The sequence below is a fragment of the Glycine soja genome, chromosome 6, assembly GCF_004193775.1.
Source record: "Glycine soja cultivar W05 chromosome 6, ASM419377v2, whole genome shotgun sequence".
In the NCBI taxonomy this organism is placed as follows: domain Eukaryota; kingdom Viridiplantae; phylum Streptophyta; class Magnoliopsida; order Fabales; family Fabaceae; genus Glycine; species Glycine soja.
The window spans coordinates 2441482-2462076 of NC_041007.1; the positions used below are offsets into that span (position 1 = coordinate 2441482).

Sequence of the window (20595 nt, forward strand, 5' to 3'; positions counted from 1 at the left end):
CATGTCTACGGCTCCAGACTTTATCTTGATAATATTATTAACAAAAATATTAAACATGGACTCCATTTTTTGTAATGTATGGATATAAAAGAAAATACAGAAATTGATCAATTCAACAAATGATATAATATTTTCTTTTATTATACAACAAAGAAGATCAAACGTAAGAACTCGTGTAAACTACTCCCTACTACTACAGCTACTAATCTGACTTTAGCGAGTAATATAATAAGAAATGAAGAAAAATAAGAAGAAAAAAATGTGAAGATGAATTAAAAACATTGAATGTATTAATATAACTTTCTCCGTCTGTGTTACAAAGGTTCCATATAATGTAATATAGCTTCTATTAATATCTACCAACATTAAAAAATTTAATTGATAATTCTTAATAATATTTTTTCTCTCAATTATATTTTTTTCATCTATAAGAATTTATTTAAAATAAATAAATTCAATATTACTCAAACCAATAATTTATTATTTATTAGTAGATCACTACTGCTACTAATATTATTATTATCAAATAAAAAAAATCATGAGATGATAAAAGCGTAATGCTCAATATTACTTTTAATGTGTTACTAATTACCACAACATAACTTAAAGTAATAAAACATAGGATGCAAACTGCATTACTCAAATATATTAAATCCAGAACCTAAGTTCTATTACGGATAGGAATTACCGATCTTTTTCGTTTACATTATGCGAATTTCACTTAATTCAAAGGGCCCGTCCAGAAGCATGACGCAAGATAAGGACTCCATACATTAATTACATTATCCAAAAAGTCCAAACCACATTACCATGCAGCAAAGGCAGTGAAGCACTGCCCTCCTATAATCAGTCTTGTCATACTAAATGTCGACTTGACATAATAGGCCTCCAACAACTACAATTACTGATAAATAAATAAAAATTAAGGAGTGGCCTTTATTAATCTTGCACTGGTTTTATTGAACACAAGGCGATCATCATACACTAATTCTTCAATGCTCCCAATGTCCAAGTTTCAGTACTAAGATCTATCATTACACTTCACAGCGTGGCTTAGCAACTTCACGCCTGAGCGACTGCTAACGAAGCCTGATACAAATTCCGACAGCGATCATTGTCCCCAAGCACAGGCAGCCCTATAGCGTATGACAAAAACAAGAGATTAGATTATTAGACAACTTAATCAATTACAAATTTTCAAAATGGAGAGTAGAACAGAAGGAAGCTAAGTGAAAGACACGTACTATACCTTGAAATTTTTACATACCTCTCCTTCACAGTAACTGAATTTTGCATATAGTTATAAAAAACTAAACATCAAAATTTTAAGGAAATACTTGGGCAGTTGGCACCAACTAAGCACAAACAAGTACAACACGACCACACCATACCATAAAACATAATCCAAAACAAACGGACAAAACATAGCATGAAAAAGTTTACTCCAAAATTATTTATTAAAAAAAAATACACGCCTAGGTAGGCGATAAATCAAAACAACCAATGGAAGAAATAACTTCATGTCATTCTTTTGTCTTTATGATGTTATGGCAAGATTTTGAGGTTTATCTTCAGACGGCGGATCAAATTAGAAAATCCGCTTCTTGCTACTAAACAGACACGGGAGTAATCCAATATTACCAGACTCTACCAAACTAAATACTAACTATTAACAGGCAGAAAAGCAAATGTCCATAATATGGTGAGAAGAACCAATGAAAAATCCAAAAATATACTTACCATAAAGGTCCACTGATTACATCATATTAATGAATGAAAATTATAATAGTTTCCAATTGAGACCACTACTCTTGCAGCAGAGAAACAATTGAACAAGAGGGCACGGGCATCTCTTATGCACCAACTCCTTTCAAGTTGCAATCACATTATTTTCACTGCCTTATCTATTAAAAATAAAACTGATTTATGCAAACATAGGAACCAGTCTTGCCTTAAATTCAAGTTGATCGATAAATCGAGATCTCCATCATCTATTGTGTGAAATATAGAGTGTTGACTCATCCCATTCAATATGAACATGGCAACAATGAACTACTCTTAATAAATTTTCTTCCATGGGAAGATAGCCTGATTGCCAAAGCACTTCCTTCAATCCCAACACCATAAGTCGTATAATGACTATCCCATATTTACATGATCAAATTTTACTTGCAGTATCTATAATCACTTGAAGTCATGGTGGTACCAGTTCTATTTTTAAATGTTACAGTATGCCTTTCTTTATGAGGGCGAGCTCTGGTGCAGCGGTAAAGTTGTGCCTTGGTGACTTGTTGGTCATGGGTTCGAATCCGGAAACAGCCTCTTTGCATATGTAAGGGTAAGGCTGCGTACAACATCCCTCCCCCATACCTTCGCATAGCGAAGAGCCTCTGGGCAATGGGGTACGAAGTTTTTTATGCCTTTCTTTATGATTCTGCTTCCTCATTTCCTATCTTAAATGTTACAGCATGCTTTTCTATAAGATTCTTGTTTTCATCACTTCTTAAATCCATATATGATACTGCAAGAGAGTGCCAGCAAATGTTTCCTTCATCATATAATACAGTCACTCTATACAGTTTGAGAGACATCCAAGATTTCTTCCCTCGATTCAAAAGGCATGAAAAACTATTTCTAACTCCGTCATCATTACTTAATCACAAGATTAAAAGATATATAAAACTATGCATAAAAAACTAGATAACATGAGAAGCAAAAGTGGATGAATATTAATCACATGGAATGTATCTTGTTATCATAAATCACCAATGCACGAAAGGCACAGCTTTGTTCCTTATTAGACAGAGATAGCTATATACCAAAATTCATACATACGACATCTCTGCTATCAGGTATTCCACATCACTTTTCCTTTAAAGTGTCATCAGCCAAAGGCATTAACTCTTAAATGGTGTGTTTGGTAGGAAGGCAAGAAATAGGTGAGAAAAATAGAGTGGAAATAGGGATATTTGATTTAAGAGAATAGGAAAGTGAAAAATAAGAAAAAGAATAAAAATAATCAATTATCAAAGTGTGATAACACATTATCAAAATCAATTTTTGTTTTATGATAATCGATTATAGTGTCTTGATAATCAATTATGTGTTTTCAATGGTTTAAAATTGCCGGAAAACACCTAAAAAACGCCACAAAATAATCATCAATTATTGTCAGTGATAAGTGGGTTCACTGTTTATTTCCGTGCAGGTTTGCAAATTTCTCCCACCAATTCCCCTCTACCAAACACACCTCTTTTTCTCGCCTATTTCTTCTCCCTCTTCCTTATTTCCCTACCATTTTATCATACCAAACAGAGCATAAAAGTTATCAACCCTTAAGAGCCAGTTATAGACTATCATGGTTGCTTTTTCCAAATGATAGATGAAAAAGCTTATAGACTATCATGGAGAAAGAGAAAAGAAGCACCAAAAAATATCTCAAGGAGTTACACTGTTTAGCAACCTGTCAACTTAATGGAAATTGAACAAAGAAAAAACACAGAAATTGTGATATGAAACCATGAGGTATGAAGACCTTACCTAATTTAATTTTAAGAAAAAAAAAATACAGCATGCCTCCACAAGATGAAAATGCATATCTATCTTTACAAGAGTAACTACTCAACAAGTGTAATTAAGATATAACACAAAGGATGTCTGCCCCAATAAATTCAAAGATACACATCTAGAGAGAATTAATAAAGTGAATTCCTGAATATTTTCAAAACTACATTAGCTCGTTCCAGGAGCAGGTAATTCTACCAAGTCATGTTCCCATTTTCTAAACAAAAGACAAACACCTGACAACTCTCAAGCAATTGAGAAACATTTGATATCCAATATAGATATCAGATACCCACTACTCCATAGGAAATCAGCCTATGATAACTCGCTTTCATAAACAATTCATTTCATCTTAAATCAAAGTAAAAAAGGAATTAAAGAATCATAAGTTAAATGCTATACGAACACTTGCATTTAATCTAAACACAGATATCTACCAGGGCATCAAAATCAATTCATAAACCCTAAAATCGAACATATGAACTGTAGTGCAACCAGTAATGCCTTACCCAAGATTAAACATGCTATTTATGGGATCCAGAAGCTGTGGCTGTGGAGGGTGTTGCTGCTGCTGTTGCTCCTGTTGTTGATGCTGGTGATGGCGCTGCTGCTGCAAGCCGGCACCAGTCGCTACCGTCACCGCACTCGAAGGAGTTCCCTTGGCTTCAACAAATCTCCACATATACCACGAAGCAACAGACCGATAAGGCCTCCACTTGTCACACAACTGGTCCATCTGCGAGGGCCGCGGCAAGTCCTCGAGGTTGTAGAGAAGCTGAACCCCTTTCCTGACACCAAGGTCATTGATGGGGAGAACATCGGGTCTGTGGAGTGAGAAAATCATGAACATGTGAACAGACCAAGAGCCAATGCCATTGACCATGGTAAGCATGGTGAAGAGCGACTTGTCATCCATGTTCACAATGGCGGAATCGGAGAGTATCCCGTTCTGGTACTTCCTGGCCAAATCGTGAAGGTAACTGGCCTTCCGCCCCGAAACCCCAATCTGCCGAAGCTGTTGGGGAGTAAGGGCGAGAACTGTTTCGGGAACGACGCCGTTTTCGCCGCCGCAGAGGCCGATGAAGCGCGTGTAGATGGAGGTGCCGGCTTTGAACGCGAGTTGCTGGTACAAGATGCTGCGGGTTAGGGCGAGGAAGGGAGTGTGGAAATTGTCGAAGGTTGGGGGTTGGTGAATGTCGATCAGAGGGGAGAGGAGGGGGTCCGCGTTGCGGAGGTAGCGGAGCGAGATCTCGACCTCGCCGTCGCAGGAGAGTGAGCGAGCCACTATGCGAGGGACCACAGTCAGGGCTCGAGGCGGAGCAGCCTTGGAGGTGGTGTTGCGGCCAACAGGTTTGGCGGGTTTGATGGGGGCTTCGGAGGTGGAGGGGTCCGGAGAGACCTTCCGGATCTTGCGGGGACGGAGGGGGATTTTCGTAGCTGGGGAGGTTGTCGGCTGAGGGACATTGTTTAGTTCGGAGTGGGCCGTGGCAGCATCGGGGGCGGGGAGGGGTTGTGCTTGACCTAGCGTCTGTTCGCCCATGTGAGATTCAGATTCTGATGATGCCTCACTCTGCTCTAACGCCTTTCTTTCATCCTCCTCGCTGCTCTTCACTCTTCACTCTTCGTCGCGTTTTTCTCTTTTCTTTGTCGCACGCTACCTCCCACGTGAACTTCTACATTCTTGTTGGCCCAAATCAACCCCGCATTCAGAAGCCCAACATTGTCAAATGTGTCCGCGCTAGTAGGGTGGGCTTTTGTTTTTTTTTTTGTTAATTTTGTGTAGTAGGGTTATTATAGTCTAGCCCCATCCTTCACATAAAACGAAAATCAATTTTTCAATGGTTTTGTATGAGGACTAAGGAGTACTAGCAACATATTTTTAATCTTTATTTTTCTAAGAAAGTTTTTTCAAAGCGAATGTTGTGCCCTAAAGGAGAGAATGGTGCAACCATCCAAAATCCTTCGCCGCCAAAACCACCAGATGGAGGAGAAAGATCTAATCTTACAAAACTTTTCTTTCGTGATAAGTTAGAAGGGTTCGCAACATCCTTTGCCATAGAGAGATCGGGTTGATCTTAAGAATAATATTTTCAATATTTAGTTTGAAGATGCAGGAGTTATGGCTTTGGTGGAAAGACGTTGTCATCGTGAACCTTCTCAAGAAAATTATAGGATACTTGACTATAAGAGACTAACCGGAAATTATCTAGAGAATTGTTGGAGGTATTGATGCAATGGGTGTGGGTAATGGTTTCTTTATGGTGAAGTTTGATTTATTAGAAGATAAAAAAAAAAGTTTTCATGGGAGTCCATGGATGATCTTTTATCATCATCTAACAGTTAGACCATGGGTGTCAAATTTTATTTCTTCTGGTGTTACAATTGGTAGAAGTTTAGTTTGGATTTATTTTCTAAGTCTTGGTATGAAGTATTGTGAAGGAAGTCTTCTCTTGGCTTTAGTCACGGGAAGTGAGACACCTAGTTAGAATGGACGCTAGAATTGCAAATGAATCAAGAGGAAAATTAGTTTTAGTATGTGTTGAGATTGATCTTGAACGAGCTGATATTGGAAAAATATGGTTCAAAAATCATTGGTTTTATGTAGAATATAAAGGTTTACAAACTTTACATCTCCTTTATAAGAAAGTAAGTTTTATGGTGACATTACCAGAAGTTCTAGCACAACAATGACAATAGAAGTGGTCACTCTCATGGAGTGGATGGGCTTGGAAAAATGCATGAGCAATACCAACATGAAACCCTAGTTGAGAACAAAGGTAGGTTGTTAGTTGTGATGCACAAGGAAAACCAATCCAAGTCGTGTTTCGAAGCAGCAATCTTGGAAGGTTAATGAGGGAATTAATATATCTTAATCTTGTGTTTGGATCAAGAATTTCAAAATTTCAAGAAATTTGGAATGTCTATAATTTGAATTATTTTTATTTTAATTTTTTTTATTTTTCAAAATATTTTGTTTGGATAAACTAATTCAATTTTTTTCATATGCAAAATTTCAATTTTATATTTTAAATAAATGAAATTTTAATATTAAACTTTATAAAAAAATAAACACAATCTAGTTTTAAAATATTAATTAAAAAATATTTTAAATTTTTAATAATTTGTAAATACAAAATATTGATAATTTTAAGTAGGATTATTTTGCCTGACCATAACCACTGAATGTTTTTAAACCAACATCAATCAAAGCTATTTTTCATTCGACATTAAATAGAGTTTTTTTTGTCAAAGTATGCTGGAAATATTTGTCAGTTGACGTCAATCGGGACTATTTTTTGGCTAACGTTGGTTGAGTCTATTTTTCAGCCAATGTTGACTAGATTTTTTTACCAACGTCGGCTGGGGTTTGTTTGGCCGACACCGACTAGGGTTTTTTCAAACGACATTGACCAAGACTATTTTCAGCCAATGTCAGCCTAAAAAATCCTAGCAGGCGTTGACAAAAAAATCTACCCAATATCGGCTAAAAAATAACTGGATCAATGCCAACCAATAGAACCTACCTGATGTCGACTGAAAAACATCATTGGTCAACGTTGACCGAAAAATCCCTAGTCGAAGTTGGCTAAAAAATAGCCCTGACCAATGTCGGACAAAAAACCCTACCCAACATCGGCTATAAAATAGCCTTGGCTGATGTTGGCTAAAAAACTGCTTTGGTCGATGTCGACCAAAAAAACTCTAGTGGATGTCGACTGTAAGAACCTAGTCGATGTTGACTAAAAATAGTTATGTCTGATGTCGGTAAAAAAATACTTAGCTGGTGTTAGCAGAAAAAATCCTAGTCAACATCAATGAGAAAATAATCCTAACCAACATCATCTAAAAAAATTCTTAGTCGATATCGGCAAAAAAATAGTTTTGGTTGACATCATACAAAAAAATTCTGACCGAAAAAATCTCGGTCAACGTCACTGAAAAACAACTTATGTTGATATCGACCGTAAAAACTTTGGTCATCCGTAGTTGTTAGTGTCGAGCGAGAAAGAGTTGCGAACAAGAACGTGAGTTAGAATAAGCATCTCCGAAAAAAAAAATTCAAATTCTATATTTTTTAAGAGAATTTGAAATCTCATTGTTTTAGTCAGTCAAAATGGTTCATAAAAATACCAAAAATTAAATCTCATTTCAAATACTCTATCCAAACAAGCTATTTTATCATGAATCATTTTAAATTCTTTAAAAAAATGAATTTCCTTATTAAATTGCTCCATCCAAATACACTATAAATGATAATGATGGAGAAAATTAATAATAAAAAAACAAACACTTCCAACATGCAATGATGGGAAGACTGCATATAGGAAAAAAAAAGTTCAAGAAATGATAAATAAATGTTAAAATATTTTTTCATCGTTAAAAGTATTGAAATGTTTGAGATTCATCCTACAAAATTTTTTATATATTTTTGTTCCTTCCAAATTTAAAATGTGTTATTTTTTGGCTCAAAGCTAGGTTTGGACGAATCCAAACCTAAGTGTCTAAAGTGTATCCACTAAAAATTAGACACATGGATATTTTCCTCTTTCTTTTTCCCCAATTCTCTCTCCTGTTAAGGATGCACCTCCTATCTCCCTTTTAGATCTCTCACCGCACCATTATTAACTTCTCCGACAACCAATCACCCTCCCAATCAACATCCTCAACCTCAGGTTCCTTTTTTATCTCCCAAAACGACATCATGTCCTCCTTCAAGACGTGGTTCGCAGTGACGCGTGTAACACCCCGATTGAATCACACCAAAATGAGAGAGATCTAGAAGTTGTAAAGGTATGAGACTGTGCAATTGAGGATAACTTAAAAAAATTAATTAATACTACTTATACAAACAAGATGCATCTACTTTTCAATAGCTCATCACTTAAAAATTTCATAGTTAAGCGTGTTTGGCTTGGAATAGTAATGAGATGAGTATCCTTTTAGGAAGTTTCTTAGAAAACATATGAGTGAGGACAAAACAAGCTGAAAAGTCTTGTGTTTATTTGTGGGGTCAGTCATTGATCCTGAAAGTAAGCATGGTTGATTTTCAAGGTTTCAGAAAGAACTACCTACCGAGGATTCTGATCGGTGGAAGATTTTGACCAACAAGGATGTCGAGTGAAGTGTTACCACGTGAAGTGTCGTAATATGAGAGTAGTCGAGAAGTTGACAATCAAGGATGTTACATGTATAATAAATAAAGTAAAATAAATAAGTCTTTATATGAGAAAAAATATTATCTTCTAAATATGAGCATCTAAACTAAATGAACACTAAAAATATAATGAAAGTGATCCCATTTGGCTCTTATTCTAAAGTATTCATCAAGCTAAAATAAATGTAACTAAGAAAATTATGTTTTCAAGTCTCCTCAAACTCAAAAACTTCTTTCTCAAGCTCTAAAAATAACACTTATAATAAAATGATAATCCCAATGAATAAAACAACTAAGGAATTCAAAAATAGTGTTGTTCACATTCGGTGCGATAATCCAAAAAATCCACCATGGTATTCACAATGAGTTTAAAATAAGATTATACATGTATATATTTACACACCAATAAAATCATGTTAAAATAATCACAATTCATGAAATTTAGAATAAATAAAATATTTAAATAAACGACAACACTTCAACGCATGCAAATAAATATATGAGACACAACTTAGTGATTTCTAGAATCACCAAACTCAATTTTTTTATTCTCGAGACTAGTGTGAATCTCATATTCTTCAAAGGGTCTATATATGAGCTCATATTTCATTCCGGGATATCTCACTGCCTTCTTCATCATAGATGAAAATATCTAAAATCTCTTCCTTATCCCAAATAGGAATATCTATAAATAAATATCATTCTCACCCCAAATAAAGATATCTAATATTATAATTTCATAATAAAATGCACAACATCATCCTTTCCCAGAAGGTGATGATCAACTCACAAAATTACAAGAATATCATTAAAAAAAACTACCAACAAACTCCATAATAAAGCACATTCTCAAGAATTCGTACTCTTCGTTTTACTCACCTTTTGAAGTAAGAAATTCAAACTCTTAGTTATTCTTCTTCTCTTCAACCAATTGCATCAAAAGAATTTGTCTGCTCTTTTTTTTTTCTCGGTCCTTGAACAACCCACTAATACCAAAAGAGATCGTTTATGTGTGTGATTTTAAGAAAATGAATTGTCTACCCTTATATAAGAATTGTATGTAATTTAAAATTTGTTTATCTGATCTTTCTTTATCTATTATTTCTATTATCTTTAATTATAATTAACTTTAACCAATCTAATATATTATTATACTAACATCTTTTCAAAATAAAAATAATAATCTAATATATTAAAACATTTTAATCTATCTTTTCATTTACTAAAAAATATATTTAGATATCTTTATCTAAATAATTATTAGATTACTTTTGAGATGTTACGATGTGGCAATAGCAGCTCCCCTTTGACCCCTCCTAAATCACATCCATCAAATCCTTTCCTCCCTTGACGATGAGGACTTCTTTGCTGCACCCTCCGCCTCCCTTGACTTCCTTGATGCCTTCCACTGGCCACATCTTCTACTGTCGTGTTCACTTCCACGACATCTTGTCGTTGACTACGCCATCATCGGAAAATTTTTTATGGTGGTATTTGGTGATGGAAATTATGTAATTTGTGATGGTTTTTAATTCTCAAAAATTATATTTTAATAAAAAATATCTTGTAGGTTTGAATTCGTCCAAGTCTAGCTCTGTGCTAAAAAATAATATATTTTAATTTTACAAGGACAAAAAATATACTAAAAATTTTGTAAGAATAAATTTTAAATATTTTGATATTTTTAGAAACAAAAAAACATATTTTAACCCTAAAAAAAAAAGAATCGGGTGCCTAATTCAACTCTTGTTTTAATTGCATAATCTTCAATAGACCCCAATGATGATTCTCATAAGGATGGAGAAAGTAAAGGTGAAGAAAAAATAGTTGCCTCTGAACTCCTGAAACCAATTAACATGAAAAGCATTATTATGCATCCAAATGGCCATGCATGGTACAAGTCTTGCCCCCAAATAGACTATTACTTCTTGGTGATCCCAAACCTCTTGATTTAGTAGGAGTAGATGGTAGCAGCAATCACGCATGGAGTGGATGGGATTAGAAAATTGCATGTGAAATACCAACATGAAACCCTAGTTCAGAACAAAGGATGGTTGTTAATTGTAATTCACAAAAAAAATCCAAGTCACGTAAAAAAAAAAGTAACAGAGGAAACGAGGATAAACATGCAACAAAACAACAACCAAGGTTGACGAAGGAATTAATATATTCAATCCCTTGAATGATAGCGACGGGGGAATTAATTCTGGCCATGTACACTTCTAAAATGAAATAAAAGGCCAAGGTTGTGGACTCCACCAATAATGGAAAAGCTGCGAATACAATATATATATATATATATATATATATATATATATATATATATATATATATATATATATATATATAGAAATATATGATCTACAAATAGGAAAGAATCGGGTGCATCATTCCAAAAATAGTTGCTTCGGAACTCCCGAAACCAATTATCAGTTTAAGCATAAAGCACCATACTAGAATTCAAACGGCCATGCATGTATAAGTCTTGGCCCCCAATATATTATTACTCCTTGGTGATCCCAAACCTCCTGATTTAGTAAGAATAGATTGTACAGTCTTACAAAATGCGCATCCAATGATGTGGACAACTACAAGATTGAAGATCATGAGATGATTATAGACACTTCAATAACATATTTGGATTTGTTTGTTGGCTACTCTTATCTCATGGTCATGATGATAATAGTTTTCAAAGATTTTACTCTTTCCGTTATCTTTGAATGCCAAGGGCTTTGCTAATAAGCTAAGTCATAGACATATGCACGAGTTGCTGAGTAAATACGAACCCACCTCTTACATGTTTCCATTATATTATTTTTTTACGAAAAAATAACACTATGAAAACAATTTTTTGTTGTATATAATTTCAAAACACACAACAAAAACATTTCTGTGTGTACGGTGAATTCACACCCCTTAATACAACGAAAACTTGTTTGCGTCAAAAATACTTTCATCCAAAAGATATATTTGAAAAGATTAGGGGTGAACTTAATAACAAAAGAGAATTAAGAATAACAATTCGCCGCTTCAAGTGATGATAAAACCCAATGGATTCTTACAAGCCCAAAGCTTTCTTTCAGCAGTTCTATTCCAACAAAAGAAAAAGAACGTTTTTGTTAATGACGAAACACTGCTAGCCAGTAGCAAACACAAGCAAGCCATGACCATGTTATGAAAGCGATTTCAAGCATCAAAATAACAGCTCCCTGGAAATGAAACAATTTAAATGGCTTGTTGGACAAGTAGCTGTAAATTTTATCAATTGCCATTAGCCAAGTCATTTTCTGTAAAGGAATACATGAAAAAACATTTCCCCTTTTAAAGGTATATATACTGTTTTGCTGCCTTTAAGAGATATTTTTGGAGTAGAGATTTTTTTTCGGTTGAGTCATCCCTTGGGCAATGATAATATTTTTTAATCATTGGCAATGATAAATTCTGGTCACTTTTTATTCAACTCATGAATTTTAACAACGGGTCGTGGTGAAGTCCATGTTCTTTCAAATTTTAATTTTTAAACTAAATATGAAATTAAAAAAATAGAGGTAATATTTTCTTTTCTATTTTTATTTTATAGAAGTGACAACCTCACGAGTCACCACGACTAGTTTTATGGATTTAACTTATAATTTGTAAAGCATCATATAGCTGTGGAGGTGAACAAAAATTAAACTCTTAATATTTGAGCAAAATTCATTTATAATTAAACAAGACTTAAACTTACTTTTAGCCCATAAGAATATCATTATTCTTGACTTTAGTCTTTATAAAAAATTTATTCATTTCCAGTTCCCAATGTAAAAAAATGCGATTACAGTCCCTCAAAAGCCCCTTTATATAGGGACTTAATTAAAAAGTATATTTTTCTAAAGTATATAGATTAAGAATGGATACAATTTTAATATAAGAACTGAAAAAAATAGTGCTTTTTTTAGAAATTAAAATTATATTTAAATCTTACAAAAATATGAAGAGTTTATAAAATAAAAATAGGTATCACTACTCCATTCGAAACTTCAGCATTCCAAAAGTTGTCTGGTTGATTTCGTCAGCCTTTTATAAGAATCTATCTGTTGGTTTCGATTTTGGAACATGGAGTGCCAATTTTGTGTGAAATAGCCTTCTCACTTTTATGTTTAAAGTGATTCTTTCATATAATATATATATATATATATATATATATTCAGTCAATCATCATTTTATTTTTGTTAGCCATCGTTTCCCTGTCATCTCTTCTGAGACAGCAAACTCCGACATCATTTATATCTTTCCGCCGATCGGGAAAGATCAAGAGAAAAATAAATAACTTGAGAAGAAAATTTAATATCCGATGACTATGTTTTACTATTAACTGGTTCGTCTTTGGGACAATTTCATTTCATCTTTACATTTATAGAAACAGAAATACAAGGCATCGATGCTTTGAATATATATATATATGGAAAGAAAAAACGAAAAAGCAAATAAAATATTTTATAGTAGTTCTAAGCCAAGCATCCAGCATATATTATATATATTATTGATAAATCACACTTCACTGCAGACTCAGAACCTTCATCCTGCATTATGATAAAAATACAATCAGACTCCAGCAAGAAACAACAATAACAGCAATCAAACATATATAACAATAATCTTCATAACAATATATAAGTATACACATGACATCTCTATAAAAATATAAGAATATAAACTATCTTTGACACAATAATACTGCATTGGACTAATATTATGGTAATAATTAACTATAAAGTAAACATGGTTGATAAAAAATACCTGTTTTCTTCATCCATGTAACCGTGGCCTCTTGCAGCACTTCGGTAATTGGGGAGGGGCACGTGACCTTCCTCAATCTCCTTCACATCTTCCACGAGCTTCTCATAATGCCTTTTCACTTCCTCCACCGTTTTTCCTCCGACGGCCCTGGCCACCGTGTGCCACCTGTCTGGGGTGTCCTTGTCGAAGATGGCAAGGGCATTCTCAAATCTCTTGTTCTGCTTCGGAGTCCAACCCTGACTTGAGGCCATTGTTGTAGCAACACACACTTAATAAAATGACGGTAATGAAAATTAAGTGTTACTAATTAAAGAGGTGTGATTATAAGGGGACTAACATTGGTACCCTTTATATAGTAGTTGGGGGTAGATTCTGAAATTAGAGGTTGTGTTCTGTACTTGATGTTCATGCTAGCCGTTGCTTTCCGAACAAAACTGTGGGACAGATTCTGATATTCCTAGATACAGACGTGGTTTTCTTTTTCTTTCTTGTAATTTTTGCATGTTTCTTTTTTCTTTTTCTTTTTTTAAAATAATTATATTAAGGCTTAATTAACTTCTAAGAAATGTAAGCAAAGATCACGCAGATTTTCCCTTAATCGAGAAAGGTGTTGTCTCCTGTGAATTTCACTCATTCATTCCTGTGAATTCCTGTCACATCACATATATGCATGCCTCCCGTTACAGAATTTAACATAAGACACCGTTTTTATTTCTGTTCAAGGCAAGGATTATTTGATTTTGATCCTCATGGAATTCCTTGTCACATCACCTGCATGCTCCTACTTGACTAGAGTTATTGACACTCAAAGTTGCATTTCAGTCAACATTGTTGGCTGTCGAATTTTTATGTTTATTTTGCGTGGATACGATACGTGCATCAGAACATGTATAATTGTAGTTCTGCAAACAAGAACATCTTAAAAATTATAAATCAGTCATTATAAATGACTTATATATTGTCAGCAAATAAAAATAATATCAACCACGTTTATATCAGTTGATTAAATGAAATGTATGATTGTAAATTTCTTGATATCATATTGAATTTGATCATTAAAAAAACACAATTTCCATTGTTTAATTCATAAAGGGACTGCTTCTATATATTACACCTACTTCTATGTCTCGTGTATCATGTGCAGTGATGTTAGATTTCCATAACTTTTTAAAAGGTTTAGATATTGAAGCAAATGAAAATCGTGCGTGCTGCATTTTGATTTGTGATGACACGTAGGGCTGTGAAGATCTTAACTTGCACAGTAGAGAGGACAGGTGGGCATAACCACACCAACAGCGTTCACGGGCGTAGGTGACTTGCGTCTATGTAGAAAATTTCACGCCAAGAGTACCTTCCACCTAGCTGTGTATATGGATCATCAGACCCAAAACCAACAAAAGTGCTTTTTATCTTTTCAGCTGTTTCCTCTCTGTAATCCGTGTCCTTCGCAAAACAGTACTACTTGCATTTTCATCTTATGTTTTGTTTCAAGTACGTGTATATTCGAGTCGAGCTAACGATAACAACATAAAACAAACTTAACAGTGAAGTTGCTAGAGACTCCAGCTTCTGTGAAACGCTCCTACTCTTCCTAGCTTGTGGTTAAAGCACCAAAGTGATTAATTTTTTGTTTTATTAACAAATGTTAGTTTTGTTAGAAATATTAGTTAGGGAAATCATTCTTACTCCTTTTTTTCTACTTTTATCATTTTTCAACTAGTGGATGAACCTTATATCTCCAGCAAAGTGACTAAATTGTTTTGCCCCTTCTTACTTCTTACTCCCTACTAACACTCAATTTGAAATCCCTACAAACTTTAAGCTATGATAAATTGATAATGTCACGCTACATATATTTATTGCTCCCTATTAGGCATTATGGTTTATGTACGTACAATTCCAACTATATATATAAGCATAGTGTTCCTAGAGTACTATCATATCACTTATGTTGTTCACAAATTCCTTGGTTATCTTAATTTTCTTCAGTTACTGATGTTTAATGAAAAATATTGAGCGGATAACTTATTCTGTGAAGTTATATTGCGGAGCCACAATGGGAGAGACATGTATGCAGCTTGGCTATTTTTTGGTTTATCAATTGAAGCAAATAAAAGAAGGGGAAAAAAAAAGAAAGAAAAAAAACTAGCCGTGTGTTAGCGTTATCTTAAAGTTAATCTTGTCCCACCGGAGAAAATAGTTAAATAAATAAAGGTTAGAACTTAGAAAGTGAACCTCGGAGATTAGACAACATAGGACACTTTCCATCTGTTTTACATTAACATAATGTCATCTCAAATCTAGTATCTTACAAGAGGAGCAACCGAAAGTGCCTCCGTAATAAATGGTTTATTTTACATTGATCAATGAAAGCGGCAGGACAAAAAAAAAAAAGGAAAAGTTGTGTGTCCCGGAATAGAATTTTTGTATCTACTTTTTCACTTTTTTTCACAAGGATGGATATGCATGCACGAACAAAATATAAATAGAACCACATATATAACTTAATTTGGTGGCTGAATTTCATCCTGGGAGCCCCCAACAATGTTCATATTGAAGATTAATTTAAAGATGACTAGTAATTTATTGAAATGGGTATATGGTATAATATTATATGATGATTGACCTTGTTCAAAATAACAAAACAGAAAAGAGCTCCACCAAGAAACATTTATACTTTATTTGATCAATAGCAAGGGATGAGGCGATGCTGATACATTCAGAATCCTTATCATCCACGCATATCCTGAGCTGAATTTATCTCTGAATTGAGCTTCCCTTTCTGTTTCAGAAGCTTTATGATCACTCCACTACCGGTTCAAGTTGGCATTGAGGGGCCACTGCATTGATTTCTAACCAACCATGGGTTAGTATTCATGCTTAGATTCCAAAACCTAGATGCTTTGAAAGCTGCAGTCAAAGGAACTCACCCTCTAAATTTGCTCAGCTAGCATATATAGTTCCGCATAATAGCCAATGGATCTAATTCTGAGACAGCAAAAAACAAAACAAAAAATGTTTAGTCAAACTAGACTAATTTAATTACATTCCTTTCACCTATTATCTGATGCTAGTATGCTACGAAGACATAATTTGCACCAAGAAAATAATTAATCAGAAACTAAAAGTTCCCACAGTGCAAACCTCCTATCATTATTTATGCTAAAACACATTGCATAATTATCCCATCTTCGTCATGAGTCCCGTGACAACTAAAAATATAGTGATTTCAACTCATGTAAGCAGACAAGAAGAGACCATAGTTCCTTTTTACATTATTTCCTGTTTCTATAAACTTTTCCTAGTTATTAAATATTTATAGAAAAGGCAAATACTCGTGCGGTATGCAATTGCAATAAATAATTAAAGAAAACATTTTGTAGTTCATAAAGATATTATTTGACTCGAGAGGAAAAAAACAAATAAAAAAAAATCATAACTTCAAATCAACTTATACAACTTAACTTTTTGAAAAAGTTAAATAATAGAACTATAAAAATTAAATACATAATTTGATTTTATTTTAACTTTTGAAAGAAACTCAATTCATTTTTCAATCTTATTCTCTTTTCCTGCATGTACTTACTAGATGTTTATATATGGAAACATGGTTATAATGATATGGGGTATGGCGAATTGGATACACAGGGTTATTGAGAAAATAATGTAGCCATGGAAGAGACTGTTGTCTGCTATCTTGGAATTCATGCTTCACATTTCAATATGCCTTTTCCAGCACTGATCATTTGTTGAAACAGACTCTTCAACTTGGACATATAGGAGGAGGAGGAGGAGGATATATCCTGAGAGATATCAGTTGAATAAACTTGGAATCCTTATCATCCATGTTTATTTTCCACTATAAACCAATCTCCGGGGAATGATCAATTGTTCTTTCTTTACAACTAGTGCTCTATTTTCTTCGTGAGGTCCCTTCTTCACAAGTTGAAGGATATATACCCTTGGTCTTATTATAGATGTTACGCCCGCATTGCTACTCCAAACAAGTTTCAATCAATTCTTTGCAAAGTCACAAAGTTTTTGGAGGAATATTATTGATCGACAAGAGAAGCCATAAAGTGAAAAACTCAAGAAAAATTCCATACTGGTCCATTAACTCTCCTGATGCTGTACATATTTTATATATAATGCACGTTAACGTTAGCACCAAGCTGGATTTAATTTTATTTGATTTAACTTGACATTATTATGCAAATTGGAACTTCACTCAAGTCAGCTAGTGTGTACGTAAATAAGTATATATCCTGTTATAAAAAGGACTTGATAAAAAGTGACAGTGATAATGTCTTCGACTCTTGAAGCGAAAAGGAAAATACAACTAAGTGTGCATAAATAAGTATATAGCCCTGTCATAAAACCTTATGTTTATATTTACAGGGTTGATAGCTAAGATAATGGATAAGATTTTGTGCCGATGAGCATGGGTCAGTAAGAATATACTATTCAAAAACTTAGGCTGTGTTTGGCGCACCTTCCGGCCAGTTTTTTTTCTTTTTTACTAGCTTGAAAAATTGTTTTATTTTTTTAAGAATATTTGGCAAAAACAAATTTATTTTAATAGTTAGTAACATTTTTAAAGATACTTCAAATAGTATTTTTTTTAAATGCTAATTTTTAATTAGCTACTAATTTTTTTAATACTTTTTATCTTTAAAATATTTATAAGATTCTCTTTTTACTTTTTTCTATGTAAGGCTGCATGGATTTTAAAGGTTGGATATTACTAGGTTGGATATTACTGTATTTTTTTTCTCTCTCTTCTTCCACTCATAATAAGTTAAAAGTAGGGGTTTTTTTTTTTTTATTATTTTACATAAGATGTTACCCGTATATTATATAAGATGTTGATAATGATAGATGATAAATTTATTTTATTTTCTATTATTATTTGAATATTTTTATTTTTTTACTGAAATTTGAATATTTTTATATTATATTATTTATTTTGAATATTATATTATTTATTATATTTATTTTGTTACTCCAAGCATTAAACTTCAAGATATTTAGGCATTACATTTTTTATTTTAATCATTTCTCTGTTTATATTTTTTTTAACATTATACACTATTAAATTTTGATTGGGAATACTTTAAGATTATAGTATAAGATGAATAATAGAATACATAATATTAAAAATATAATATTTGAAAGTAAAAAAAAAAATCTGTAAATAAAAAGTTACAAGAGTTTGAAAACTAAAAAATTATAAATACCTAAAATATAATTTTTATCAACAAAATAAAATATATAAAAAATACTATATAAGTATTTTTATTTCACTCATTTTATATTTATTAATTAATTTAACATATATTTTTATCATATAGTTATAGTTTAATAAGTTAATTTCACAATTTTTAATTTTTAATGACTGACTTTTAATTATTAACTATCTTTTTAGTTTTTAATTAATTTTTTAGTTACTTTTGTGACACATAACCTTAATATAAAAGATAAATATCAACCATATATAGACACATTAAAGGAAAAAAAGTAAAAAATGTTTATATATTACAAGTATAAAAATTATTTAACATTTACTTTTAGAAACAGGTAAAACTGTTTAATAAAACATACTTAATGTTTGTTGACCATGTTCTTATAAGATTGATTAATTAACAAGATCTTTAAACAATATATTTAAGTTGATTTGTAAATCAAATTTTATTCATGGTATACATTGAAGATTATATAATTGAATTTATTTTATATAAATAATCTTATTATTATTATTACCTAGAATAATTATAAATCAAATCATTGATAAAAAAAAATGCTTTTATTCCAGATGTAAACTCAAAACGTCACGAACCAAATTTAATAATCTCCGACAAAAAGAAAATAAGCAGAAAAGCGTATAAATGTTCCGCAGCAAAGAAAGAAACTTTCAGATATCTTTATACCCATAATTGTCATGGTAGTGGGGATGTTATTCAGTAATTGCGATAGAATGTTTTCATGATAGAATATGCCTTCGGGCTATTGATCAACTTTGATTGCTTTAGTAAATTTCGTTAATGAGTTTTTTCCTTCTTTTAGCTATAACCGATTAATCTAAGCACCTTTTTCTAACTTCAAATCACATAAGGTATTAGCATTTAGCACGCATATGGGGTCATATTCTGGTCTGTTTGACATCAGGGATTTCCCGATAAAAGATTCAGTTATATGAGATGAGATAAATTCTGTTATTCTGGCACCTATTTTTTTGGGTGTCATTTTTGTTATATATTCCCGTCAAATGGCATGACATGAAGGCAATACTTTGTTTTTGTTCCATCTGATTATGTAATCCAACCCGTGTACAGTAGAGAAGAGCAAGAAGGTTAAGGTAGTGTTTGGTTACTTATCTTAAGCGTATTTAAGATTTTTTTTTTTAAAAAAAAAGTAACATGAATCTCACACCTTCATATTCTACTTTAATTCAAATCTTTCATCTCATTTGATCTCTTTTCATCTTCACGCCCATTTAATTCCTTTAAATCAAACATATCTTAAGTAAAGAAAAAAAGAGAAAAATCTTATTAATTCGTCACGAGCTATATATACAATTTTAATAGTATAAAATGTGTTACAATGGGAGATAAATCTTAAAATTTAAATAAAACTTACAAAAAGTATTTATAAATTTTAATATTGATAGCAAGAATCGAACTCACATCCTTAAAAATATGAATTAGTTTCTAATTAACCAGATTAAATTTTGTTGTTAGGTATATTATTTATTAACTTGTGTTGTATATGGGACGAGTGTGTATGAATTTGCCCAATAATAAAGGAAAGAGAGGAAATGAGACCGATAAGAAGGTTCACATCATTTTTTTTAATATTCTTGTAGTAAAATATTCCAAAATAATGATACATAGATATTATTCTTCATTGCCCCAATGGAACGGGATCCACTGTCACTGTAGCATGTTTACATGGTTATGAATTCTTTTTATCACAGGCAAATAATGGTGATTGGTGGGTCACTTGCAAGAACTCTTAACAATTGAGTCGATGAAATTAAAAGTCGGTTAACAGCCACAAGATTACAAAAATTTATACCTTTTTCGTGTATATTTTTCTGT

General features: G+C 32.7%; 2 protein-coding genes across 2 annotated transcripts; both read right to left on the reverse strand.

The window, feature by feature from the left end:
* Positions 1–635: 635 nt before the first annotated feature.
* LOC114414653 (DNA-3-methyladenine glycosylase 1-like) lies at positions 636–5228 on the reverse strand. Its single transcript, XM_028378994.1, has 2 exons — positions 4074–5228; positions 636–1136 (listed from the first exon to the last, which is right to left on the reverse strand). The coding sequence occupies exons 1-2, from the start codon at positions 5102–5104 to the stop codon at positions 1112–1114; spliced, it is 1056 nt and encodes a 351-aa protein (XP_028234795.1). The 5' UTR covers positions 5105–5228; the 3' UTR covers positions 636–1111.
* A 7813-nt stretch (positions 5229–13041) lies between these two features.
* On the reverse strand, positions 13042–13811 carry LOC114413989 (protein RADIALIS-like 3). Its single transcript, XM_028378372.1, has 2 exons — positions 13499–13811; positions 13042–13281 (listed from the first exon to the last, which is right to left on the reverse strand). The coding sequence occupies exons 1-2, from the start codon at positions 13747–13749 to the stop codon at positions 13257–13259; spliced, it is 276 nt and encodes a 91-aa protein (XP_028234173.1). The 5' UTR covers positions 13750–13811; the 3' UTR covers positions 13042–13256.
* Between the last annotated feature and the right edge of the window lie 6784 nt (positions 13812–20595).

Bases quoted from the DNA above. Each gene is read 5' to 3' on its own strand.
- LOC114414653 (XM_028378994.1), bottom strand. From the start codon at position 5,104: ATGGGCGAACAGACGCTAGGTCAAGCACAACCCCTCCCCGCCCCCGAT. The intron at 1,137-4,073 runs GTAAGGCATTAC...CATACGCTATAG, and splicing joins AATAGCATGTTTAATCTTGG to GGCTGCCTGTGCTTGGGGAC.
- LOC114413989 (XM_028378372.1), bottom strand. From the start codon at position 13,749: ATGGCCTCAAGTCAGGGTTGGACTCCGAAGCAGAACAAGAGATTTGAG. The intron at 13,282-13,498 runs GTATTTTTTATC...ATCATAATGCAG, and splicing joins TACATGGATGAAGAAAACAG to GATGAAGGTTCTGAGTCTGC.